Source organism: Tenrec ecaudatus, chromosome 12 (assembly GCF_050624435.1).
Source record: "Tenrec ecaudatus isolate mTenEca1 chromosome 12, mTenEca1.hap1, whole genome shotgun sequence".
Lineage (NCBI taxonomy): Eukaryota > Metazoa > Chordata > Mammalia > Afrosoricida > Tenrecidae > Tenrec > Tenrec ecaudatus.
In genome coordinates, this window is record NC_134541.1 from 33918912 (window position 1) to 33931024 (window position 12113).

General features: G+C 54.8%; 1 protein-coding gene across 1 annotated transcript in view; it reads left to right on the forward strand.

The window, feature by feature from the left end:
- The window catches only part of EBF4 (EBF family member 4), a 69662-nt gene extending 62948 nt beyond the window's left edge, over positions 1-6714 (forward strand). The window contains exons 12-18 of the mRNA XM_075563903.1: positions 1652-1740; positions 1892-1957; positions 2056-2233; positions 2325-2513; positions 5025-5222; positions 5639-5714; positions 5928-6714. Coding sequence (XP_075420018.1) covers positions 1652-1740; positions 1892-1957; positions 2056-2233; positions 2325-2513; positions 5025-5222; positions 5639-5709 — 791 coding nt within the window. The 3' untranslated portion in view covers positions 5710-5714; positions 5928-6714. The remainder of the gene's footprint in view (positions 1-1651; positions 1741-1891; positions 1958-2055; positions 2234-2324; positions 2514-5024; positions 5223-5638; positions 5715-5927) is intronic.
- The last annotated feature ends 5399 nt before the right edge of the window (positions 6715-12113 follow it).

The following is a 12113-nucleotide window of genomic DNA, read 5'->3' on the forward strand; positions in this document are numbered from 1 at the left end:
TCTCTCTCTCTCTCTCTCTCACAGACACACACACAGACACACATTTTGCACGACTCCAGGGCGAGTTACAGAATATGAGACAGGTGTGAGAGACACGCCCTGGAGGTGGCAGCGGAGAATGCCATCCCCAACAGATGCTCACCGATCCTGGACACCCGAAGGCGTGGGTGTGGGAGGGAAGCAGGGCGTGGGGGGGTGGCAGTCAGAGACAGCAGCCTGATGTTAGGAAATATGAAACCCAGCCTCCACAAGCCTGAGACCAGAGCAGACCTCTCTGACCTGAATTACTGTCGAAGGTCCCAGACAGGGTGGAGAGAGAGAGAGAGAGAGAGAGAGAGAGAGAGAGAGAGAGAGAGAGAGAGAGAGAGAGAGAGAGAGAGAGAGAGAGAGAGAGAGAGAGAGAGAGAGAGAGAGAGAGAGAGAGAACAAAATCAAAATTCACAGGATAAGACCAGACTTACAGGTCTGATAGAGACTTGTGGAATACATCCCCCTACCCCCATCAGACTAGGACCCTTAGACACCTCCAAATTTAGAACTAGATCCGCCCCAGACAGCCAAACCACAGACAGGTCTATAAGTTGACATCACACCGGTGAGGAATATTGCCCTAGAACATTCGACTCGACAAGATCAAATGGGCAACACTAGCCCCAAAGCAAACTTCGGAGAGTTGGGCAACAGGAACCAGTATGGAAGCGGGAGAGTCCTGACACCCTGAGGGCGTACGACTCCTGTCATGGCCCAAGCTATGCATAAATTGATTAACGGGAAACAAATCTGCTTTGTAAACTTGCACCTAAGCCACAATAAATATTCACGCACGCTAGGTAAAGGTGAGGAAGAAGGACTCTCTAGAGAAGAGGGGAGGGGTACATTCAAAGATGCGGAAGTGAGGGGCCACCCAGGAGACGCACTAAATCTGGAGTTGGAGCCGGGGTCGCTAGAGCCCGGAGGCTGGTGGGCTAAGTCCCGACAGGTTGAGGAGGAGGAGAGCTTTACCTCTCCCTGCGACGCAGGCAAGCCTCAGCCCATCAGACTCTAAGAGGAGGCACCTGGCCCGAAATAAATGGAGGCGACTGTTGAACTTTTTCTTTCCCTCTCTGTCTCCTTGTCATGGTGAATACTGTCAATACTCCTGGTAAGACGAGATGCAAATAAAACTCCTTATCTACCTCTGCCCTGGGAAGTGGAAAAGCTAATACGTATAGGACTCAATTCTGACTCACAGCGGCCTTAGGGCCTGTATAGGTAGGGTTTCCGGACCATGCGTCTTCTCGGCGCGCACAACTTCATCTTCCGCAGAGCGGCCGAAAAGGCCTGGTGGCTGGCAGCCTAACGCACTGGATTCTCTATATGTAGATCGGTTTCCTCTTTTCTGATCACCAACGGAGCCTGTGGTTAGAAACGTGCGAGCAGCACGCGCCTGGCACTGTGTATTCACTGAACGAATACTCCAACTGAGGAGCTGGGGAAACTCCAGAACCCAGCCCGCCCATGCACCCTGAGGCAGTTCTGGGGGGGCTGGGGGTGGTGTGGGCGGCGCATGCAGCCAGGCAGGCTCTGGGACTAGTTGCTGGCGTGTTTTGCGCCATGTCCCCGCCTTGGGGGTGGAGTGGGGGTGTCCTGCCAACGCTGCCCCTCTCCCCAGCCCTGAATGAGCCCACCATTGACTACGGATTCCAGAGGCTACAGAAAGTCATTCCCAGGCACCCCGGAGACCCCGAAAGGCTGCCCAAGGTACTCGGAGGGGCGCAGCCGGGAGGAGGTGAGGCGGCGCAGGAGCGGGGACGGGCAGGTGTCGGGTGGAGAGGGAGAGCGAAGGGGCTTCCGACCTTCTGCCTCCCCCTGGGGCTGCCCCTCCGTCGCGCTGTGTCCTCCCTGCCCTCAGGAAGTACTGCTGAAGCGGGCGGCCGACTTGGCGGAGGCGCTGTACGGAGTGCCCAGCAGTAACCAGGTAGGGCTCCCTGGGCCGCCGGTTCGCGGCTCCCGGCAGCTGCGACTCTCCCCGCGAGCGGGCCCTCCCGGGTCCTTACGCTGACCTTGTCTTTGCAGGAGCTGCTTCTGAAGCGCGCCGCCGACGTGGCCGAGGCTCTGTACAGCGCCCCGCGGGCGCCCGCCCCGCTCGGCCCGCTGGCCCCGAGCCACCCGCACCCCGCCGTCGTGGGCATCAACGCCTTCAGCAGCCCGCTGGCCATCGCCGTTGGGGACGCCACGCCGGGGCCTGAGCCGGGTGCGTCCCGCCGCCCCTGCCCGCCGGCTCTGGGCGCCCCCACGGCCCCTTCCCTGCCAGCACGGCTCCGCTGACGGCCGTTCTCCCGCAGGCTACGCGCGCAGCTGCAGCAGCGCGTCCCCACACGGGTTCGCGCCCAGCCCCAGCTCGCAGCAAAGCGGCTACGGCGGCGGCCTCGGGGCTGGCCTCGGCGGCTACGGGGCACCGGGCGTGGCCGGCCTTGGCGTACCCGGGTCCCCTAGCTTCCTCAATGGCTCCACGGCCACCTCGCCCTTCGCCAGTGAGTGCCTTCCGCCCGCGCGGGTTGGGGAGTCGGGCCCGGGTTGGGGGGGGAAGCAGAATGGAGCGCATTCTTGGTCCCGCAACCCATCCCGACTGGGTGGCCTTCCAGGCCTGTCCCAAAGGGCCTGGATAGTGCCCCAGGGCATAAGCCCAGCCCTTCTCCTAGTGTGCAGGTGACCTCTCCCTCCCTCACCTTGGGGCATCTGCCCTCCCTCCGGCCATCCTTGGGCTGCGCCCTCTGGGGCCAGAGCCGTTTCCGTACCTTTGGCCCTGTTGGCTGACCCTAGTCCAGAACCCCGCGTCTAGCCCTCCCCGCCTCCAGAAACAGTCTTTATTCACGGGGGCCAGCAGGCACCCGGCTGACCGCCCCCCACTCCACCCCCTCTCCCCGCCGCCTCCACATCTTCCCATGCCTGAGCTTCGGGTGGAGGCTGGTGACCCCTGCCGGAAGTCCCTGGGAGCGCAGTTTAAGAGCTGCCGGCTTCCACCCTTTGCCACCCGCACGTCCTCCCTGCACCCGACCCCACCCCCCTCCCCGCCCCGCCCTGGTTAGGCACTTTGAGCATCCCAACGAGGAAGTGTGTGGCCATCAGCTAGTTACTGTTTTTGAGCCACCGCTTTCCTAGGTGTGTGCTCCACTCAGATGCATCACCCCTCCCCGCAGCAAAGGATGCCGACAATCCAGGAAGAGCAGGGTTGCCTCTTTGACTTTGACAGCTCTCCATAGGGCTCTCCATAGGGCTCAGAACTGGGCTTTTATGCTTTTGGTGAGCCTCTCTTTCCCACACAGAATTTTAAAACCGTGTGTTAACCAAGTCAGGACTTACAGTGCACCAACTCTGTGTGAAGTGCTGGGCTGCCAGGGTTAAGGGGGGTCCGGGGCAGCACAAGAGTCTGGCAAGGGGGGAGGCAGCTCCTTCATGCCAGGGTGGAGAGATCTGGCCACCTGCTTGTCTTCCTGAGTCTGTGGTGCTGCTTCAGATTTGAGCCTGGCTCTCCTCTCCTGGCCCGGAGCCAACTTGTGGGTCCCAAAGCCTTAGGTTAGGGCATGGCCCCTTGCTCCAGTTGGACCTCACTGCTCCCTTCTTCCTTTCAGTACACCCAAAACCCCTCTCTGGGTGCCCTTACATCCAGGGCCCTCCTCAGGGCAGAGAAGCTGAAGTCTTTTTAGACTACAGTCTAGAGCATCAGCATACACACACACAGAGTGAAGAAGACACTGTTTCAGCATCATAGGACCTGGCCCCCCTACACAGCAGGTGCTCTGGACGCTCCCAGGGGTCAGTCCCACCTTGGGAAAATGTCTTGACTAGTGCCCTGGTGACGCAGTGGAGTATATGTTGGGCTGCTGACCACAAGGTCGGCGGTTTGAGCCAAACCAGCTGCTCCTTGGGAGAAAGATGAGGCTTTCTCCTCCCGGTACAGGGTTACCGTCTCAGAAACCCACAGGGACAGTTTTACTCTGTTCTTCAGGGCATGGGAGTCGGAATGGACTTGATGGCAGTGAGTTTGGTTTAAGTCCTGTGTGCAGTGTTGTCCCCCTGCCCCCCAAGTTTCCATCAGCATTTCAGCTGCCAGTGTTTCCCTGGGGTGACATCTGGAACCATCCCAGCCAGAGACCATGGAGCTGTCCACTTGAACCTCCCTTCAGTCTTCTGCTTTGGCGACCAGCACCCATGCCACTCAGCCCTGAGCTCTCCAAGCCCCTTTGGTCCTCTGGCCTGGGCCTTCTGCACTGACCCTCAATGCCTAGCACACTTCCAGCTTCAAAGTGGGGCTGGAAGCCCTCCTTCAGCCTAGAGAGATGCAGCATATTTTCCAGTTTTGATATCAAGCTTTCCAGGGGGCGGCACTAGGCAGTGAATTTCAGGCCCTCTCCCCCTAGCCTGGGTGATGTCCTGGTGTCAATCTATGAGGCTGAGAGTATTTGCTGTTAGAAGCTAGACTGTGTCAGGATGGAGGAGTATTCTGTTACCAAAGACAGCTCCCCCAGCTTTCCTCCAGGAAGTTCCACGCCAATACTCACCACGTTGATGGAGTCATGATACGTAGTGACCCTATAGGCCAGGATAGAACTGCCCCTGTGGGTTTCTGAGACTGTTTAGAAAGCTCCATCTTTCTCTTGAGTGAGGGGCAGCTGGTGGATTTGAACTGCTGATCTAGATTTGAATGGCTCTGATGTGAACTGTTATGCTCAAAGCATAGTCTACGTATGTCCAGGGAACCTCAAGTGTTTGATTTTGTTCAGCCTTTTGGTTTCACTTCATTTTTACCTGGACTGTACCTGTCACTTTTAAGTCTGGAACAGGTTTCTAGAATCCCCCTCTCAGGATCCCAGAAGCTCCAGGCCTGCCTCCAGACCCTGCCCTGACCTGGTCTCCCCAGAACTGTCACGGGGCCCACTGCCCACACCAGGGTCTAACCACGCTGCTCACTCTGGTGCTGTCTCCCTGTTGTGTCTCCCACCACCTTCCCTGCTGCGCCTGTCCCTCTCTGCCCCGCCCCGGAGTCATGCCCTCTAGCCCCCCGCTGGCCGCTGCCTCCTCCATGTCCCTCCCGGCCGCTGCCCCTACTGCCAGCGTCTTCTCCTTCTCGCCTGTCAACATGATCTCCGCTGTCAAACAGAGGAGCGCCTTCGCCCCTGTGCTGCGCCCACCTGGCTCCCCGCCCCAGGCCTGCCCCAGAGCCCACGGAGACGGACTTGCAGGCAAGTGACCCATACTGCCCTATTGCAGTGCCCAGAGTGAAGACCCTGAAGGGAGCAGCCGGGCTCAGGAAAGGATGGAGATAGAGCACCATACCTCCCTGTGCTCATGCTGATTGATCAGTTCTCCCAGGAGAGTGGGCCCAGAGCAAGAGCCTTGTGGGGGTCCAAGGGAGACCCCATCTAGACACCACATCCTTGAGTCTCACAGTTTAGCTTGGGGTGGTCACCAAGCCACTAGCTGGGCAATCAATTGACCACTTGACCAGAAGAGCAAGGAAAGCAGTGCCTGTGAACTTGGAGCTGAGCCTCCTAAGAGAACTGGTGTGTGTGTGTGTGTGTGTGTGTGTGTGTACGTGTACAAGGTTGGCCCCAGGGCTGGGGTGGCTTTACTGCTTCTCTCTCCTTGGTTACCACAGACCAGTCTTTTGAGGACTCTGACAAGTTCCACTCACAAGCCCGGGGACTTCAGGGCCTGGCGTACTCCTAATCATGGTATGCCTGTGACTCAGTCTTGCCCCTCCCTTGGCCCTGGGATGAGCTCTCCACCCAAAGACCCTAGCAGGGATGGCAGTTGGGGGTCCAGGTGTTCCCTCTCCAGGACCCCAGATCCAAGCCACCCAGCCCATTGCCAGATGGAACAAAGCGACTTCCTATCCCCGTTGTGGCCAGCCTCCCCCCAGGGCCTCCTCTCCCTCTCCCCAACAGATCTGCAGAAGTTGCCTCCAGCGAGCCTGGACTGGATTCACGGATTCACACCCAGGTCCTGGATGGCAGCACAGACAGATGCAGGGCCAGGACTGCAAGCTGACCTCAACCCTCGGGCGTGAACTGGAGAGGCCTTCCTCCCAGGCCAAAGCCCGCCGGCCTCACAGGCTTCTCTCGCCTCCCTTTCTCTGGGCTGGTTGGAAGCCCTGCACTGTGCTGATGCTCTAGGCAGGAGAGCATCCTGGAGGAGGGGCTGGGATGCTGGGCCCCCCTCACTGGGTCGGTTTCTCTGGAAGAGATGGAGCTCATCCAGACCAGGGTCATCGGTAAGGGGAGCGTGGAATGGCACAGCTCAGGGAGAGGTGGCCTAGGAAGGTCCTGCTCATATCTGACCCATTTCCGTAGTCCCAGCATCCCAACTTCTCTCCGGGGCTTAGGGTGGTTCCCAGTAGCCTCAGGAGGCCTGCCCAGGCTCCTATGGAGCTTCCCAAGGCCGCCCGACTTGGGCTGCCCTGACTCTGAGACCTGTGTGTCCCATCATGGCTTCCAGGGTGGGGGCTTTGGACCTGGAGGGTGCAGAAGGCGGCGTGTCAGAGCCCCGGATGTTGGGTCTTTATTCACCGATGGATGGCTCCTGGATGCTGCTCGCGTGCGCATGCACACACACACACACACACACACACACACACGGACTCTGTTGGGATGGCAGAGGTCAAGTTGACCCCCAGGTGGCCTCGTGCTCTGCTCTTCAGAGTTTGGAGAAATCGGAACAATAAACAGATGCAGGTGGCCACTCTGCTTCTCGTGCCTGCTTCCTTGGTGCTGGACTGTGTTGGAACAGTTCCGCTGCTCTTACAGGGGCCCCCTCCAAACTGGGTCTGCTGGGCAGAACCTTGGGGGCACCCCTTTCAACTGAGCAGCTCTTCTCTGCCCTGTGTCTGTTTTGGGGTATGACAGGGACAGGAGCCAGGCGTGGCCCTGAATCCCTAGGTCCTTGGGAGCACACTCTGGCCACTAAGGAGGCTGAGTGCCCCAGCTGCCTGGCAGGCCAAAGTGAGGGGCTGGTGTCAAAGGATGCTGCTTAGAATCCAACAGATCAAAATGAACACCTTAGCTAGTTGCACAGAGGCCCAGAAGTAGGACTGGGCCCAGAGTCACCTGTGGGGCTTCATCTGGCAGCGTGCACCATTTGGGGCTAATTATTCTAAGCCATCTCTTGACCACTTTCTTCTCCTCGGGTCTAGGCACCTCCTAGCTGTGTTACTTCAGGGTTTGGAAGAAGGGGTGGTAAAGTGGCAAGGTTCTCAGGCCCATTCCCCCTTCTTGCAATGAGTCCCAGTCACATCCCCACCCCCTGAAATGCACCCCCAAAGTTTGGCTTTCTGACCTGGAAGCCACTTGTCAGATGACCCACCCACTCCACTCAGCTAGGGCAAGGGTGAGCAAACTTTTGAGATGGAAGAGCCAGTCCTGTGTCTCACAACAATTTAAAAGACATTCGAGAGCCATAAATAGGTTTTTACAAACAAATGAAGGCACTAATCTGAATAATGTCCTCTAATTTTGTTCAGTTGAACTTCAGCGCCACACATACATGCGGGAAGAGCCTCATACGGCTCGTGAGCTACAGTTTGCTGTGTGGGGAGCCGGGTAGCGTAGTGGCCTTTCGATCTGATCCGAATGGTCAGCAGTTCGAAACCAGCAGCAGCTCCACAGGGGGAAGACTGAATTTTCCACTTCGGTGAACAGTTACAGTCCCATAACCCACAGGGACTCACGGCAGGGAGACCGGTGACCCTCCTCAGGCCTGTGCTCTCCTCTGCCTGGCTCTGGCCTTTGGATCCCTGTCCTTCCCTGACCCATGCGTCCATGTCCTGAAACTGTGAACAGCCCACCTGCCGAAGCATGCCCTGGCCTTCAGAGGTGCTCTTGACCAACACCTGAGACTCCTCGGGGCCCCACGACAGGGTGCCTTCACCTGGGTTGTCTAGAGAAGCAAAACTGGTGACACGTAGAGCTATCAATGTGAAGGAGAGTTTTGTTCCTTGGATATGGCTTGGCCCATTGCAGGGGATGGGCTGGCAAGTCCCAGACCCGAGGATCAGGCAGCAAGCTGGAGACCTCTGCTGCCTCGGTCGCGAAGCCAAAACCTGCAGGGAGAGAGGAAGCCAGAGGACTTCGTTTGTTTGCTTTTTAATAATAGTCTGTTGTGTTTCCAGGGGAAACTGACACAGCAAATGGGCCCTGTTCCGACTATGTCTGAGCAAATTGCTCAGCAGCGTCAGTTCCATGTTACTCAGGGCGCCAACCTCCTTGTTGATGGCAGCCTGGTGGTTCCATTTCCAGTAGTCTAGTTTCCCAGCGCCTTGTCTTCTCAGCGTTGCTTTAGAGTGACTGTTGACCATTTGGTCTCATACCGATTTTAAATTGTTTTATGGGCATGAAATTCACACCTCATACAATTCAACCATTCGGTGATACTAGGAAGAGTTGTGCGCCCATCACCACAACCGATTTGAGAAGACTCTTTTCCTGTACCCATTGTTATTGGCTCCCCATTTCCCTCCCACCTCCCTGCACAATTCATCCTGTTACTGTCTCTGTATTTACCTCATACATGTGTTTTTCATAAGGAGTGCTATACTTATGGGGAGCCTTTATGTGGTGTGCCAGTCTGTTGTTTTGCTAAAAGGTCACCTCAAGGGGGAGTTTGGGTTCAAGGTTGAAAGACTCTCAGGGTGATAGTCACTGACTGTCCTCTAGCCATAGTGGGTCCAGTTAGTCGACATTTTCAGAGTCTGTATTCTGTTCTGCATTTTTCTCATGTTATAACAGGGTCTGGAAGGAGCCCTGGTGGCATAGTGAGTTAAGTGTTGGGCTGCCCACCATAGGGCTGGTGGTTCAAATCCACCAGCTGCTTTATGGGGGAACAATGAGGTTGGCTGCTCCTGTCAAAGCTTTACAGCCTCGAAATCCGAGGGAGCAGCTCTGCTCTGTCCTGTAGGGTTGCTATGAGTCCGACTCAACCGTGGCAGTGAGTTTACCAGGGTCCATGGACTTGATCAGAACAGTAGGTAATGGTCGTCGGGCACCATCTAATTCTTCTGGTCTCAGGTAGGTGAGGGTATGACTTGTGCAGACTAATTTTTTTCTCTCTGAGACATTGGTTTCCTTCTTTCTCCATTGCTTCTGATGAATGGAAGCCAATTGTTGACTCTTAGATGGCAACCCACAAGCTTTTAAAACCCCCAGCTGTGGCTCACTAAACGTCTGTGCAGAACATGAACCTTTTCTTTTTTTTTTTTTAGTTCAAGAATCGTTTGTTAGTGAACTTTTTCTTTTTCATAGCATGAATGTTGTAAACTATACAGTGCCAGCTGCCCCCTGTTACAGAGGTCCCGCGTTTTCCAACCCAGAAAACCAATGGCACGGAGTATTCGTGTCCGGAAAGTCCTCGTAGCTGTAACCTATAAGCATGCTCACACGTGTCAGGATGTATAGGTATTTATCTGCGCACACATTTGTACTCATCTGTGCTTACCTATCCTTATGCCTTCACACACTCATAGATGACCACACACTTGTTATGTAATTACCGCTGCTGTTCATCCCAGACTTACGTCCCGAGAACTGGAGTTCAGGTGATGGGAAGAGTGTAGGGCTGAGAGCGAGCGAGCCTGGCCAGCACATCTATTTATATGCTCGAGAACCTCAGCCTAGCCAAGTTGCCTCATAGCGTTCACCATCACGCAGGGATAGCCTTCTGGGGAGCCGGCCTGACTCACGGTGCGCTCCCGGCCCCCTCCCTACTTTCTTCTTCCAACCTGCCGTACCAAGAGCTGCTCCATTCATTCAGGCTCCAAGGAGCTCCCACTGGCCAGGGCCCTTCCAGTCTGAACATTTGTAGGACTCTATGCTGAGTATAGGAAGGCATCGTCGTGGGACTGGGTGAAAGATGGGGCCTTGTACTTCTGTAAAGAGTTACAGTTTCAGAAACCCACAGCGGAGACTTCCACCCTGCCCTGTAGTGTCGCCATGTGTTGGAATTGACTCGATGTCGTTGCGGTGTTTGTTTGTTTGTTTGGGTATTCTTGGTTCCTGGGATAAGTCAGATCACATGAGATGGGACATCAGTCAGTCCTCCAAGATCTTAAAACACCGCTCAGGCGATCATTCAAATGACCCCTGACTGCCCGCTCAACACAGCAGACATAATTCAACCATGTGGCTCCCCCCCCCCCCCATGTCTTCATTTCGGTTCTTCCAGAGACAGGGTTAGAGATAAGTTCCCAGTGTAGGACACACCTCAGAGTTTTCCCACCCAAGGGGAAGGGATCTGGGGTATGGATCCACTAACTGGCGGCTTATGTCAGTGATTTTATACCCAAAGTGGTACATTGTTTTGCATAAAATTTGTTGTTTTATAGTGTAGGCCTGTAATTCTTAAGAAATTACTCATTTTAATCTCTCTAGTAGACATTCCATGTGGAGGGAGGTCAGACGCTTACAGACATCCTCCCCAAGGGCAATTAGTCACCAGAATACAGGGTAGGCCAGCTCCCTGCTACTGGGGACAATAAACCAGTTCTCCCTGAGGCCTGCGACCAAGCGTTCTCACCCTACTGATAATGGTTCCTGTGGAGGTCCAGAGAACAGGTCAAAGTTAAGCTGCCATCCTGAATCTAGCATCCGCCCATCTTGTCACACCCCCAATCCCTCCTCTTCCTATTGCATGTATGTCCCTAGACCACCCCCTCTCATGACTGTATTACCTATAGCACAACCCCTTCCTGTGATGTATGTCCTCACCTGTAATTAGGGGGCTTGCATGTCCCCAAAGAAGATAAAAAGCCTGAGCCAGATTAAACCCTCTCTCTCCCTCCACATGGACCACCAAGAGGGGCTGAGGTGAGCATGCTACCATGAATTGTGTCTGACTCCATTTATTTCAATACTTCTATCTCTCATGCTCTCTATAACTTTACAATGACTTCCTCCCAGGTCTCTAGACCAAAAGTTCCTTCCTCTGGGAACCATGCATTATACCTTTTTACTACTTTTAGAAAACATTGCATCTTTTTTTCTTTTTTTTTTTTTAAATTAGATCTTTATTCAAAGTTTGTAGGTGGTCATTTGGTCGTTTTTGTTGGCCCCTGACCTCTCCCTGAAGACAGTAGCCAAGGTCCAACGACTGCAGAAACCTGAAATCCCATCCCCACATGGAGATCCCTGGAGGGCTGGGTACCTGCCACCCTTTGTCCTTTACCATCTGGACCCCAGGGTCAGGCCAAGGGTTCCACATAGCACCAGATACTTCCTGTCCAGCTCTGGCCTCTCTGAGGTGACCAGAGGCCGAGCTGCACATAAGGAGGCAGAAAGCCGGGGTCGTGCGTGGCTCCAACTCAGGTGTCACCATTCCCCGTGGAGATTTGTCCCTGAGGTTCCGAGTCAGACATTGCATCTTTTTCTTTGTTACTTTTACACCCTGTCTCTTCAGTAAGTAGATGAGCATAGTACCATAAGTTTCAGGTTTACTTTTACCTTGCCCCATGGTCCTCTTTAAAACACTCAGTCACTATTTCCACTGCTTACCTGCCAGTCCCCACGCCAGATCCTCACGTCACACAATTTTCCATTCACTCTACATTCCGGTGGGGCTGTACAATTGTTACATGGGATATAACTCATATTGCCACACGATAGGCGCCATTTGTCAGGAGAAGCCAGACCCTAACATCATTATGGGTCCGGTAGGTGCAATTGTACAGCGATAATAAGTAACGATCACAGTAAGGTTATAGAGAGCATGAGAGATAAAAGAGAAGTATTGAAATAAATGGAGTCACACACAATTCATGGTAGCATGCTCACTTCAGCCTGGCTTGGTGGTCCGCGTGGAGGGAGAGAGAGGGTTTAATGCTAGCCCAGGCTTTTAATCTTCTCTGGGGACATGCAAGCCCCCTAATTACAGGTGAGGACATACATCACAGGAAGGGGTTGTGCTATAGGTAATGCAGTCATGAGAGGGGGTGGTCTAGGGACGACTCGCAATGGGAAGAGGAAGGATTGGGGGGTGTACATACATGTGACACGATGGGCGGATGCTAGATTCAGGATGGCAGCTTAACTTTGACCTGTTCTCTGGACCTCCACAGGAACCATTATCAGTAGGGTGAGAATGCTTGG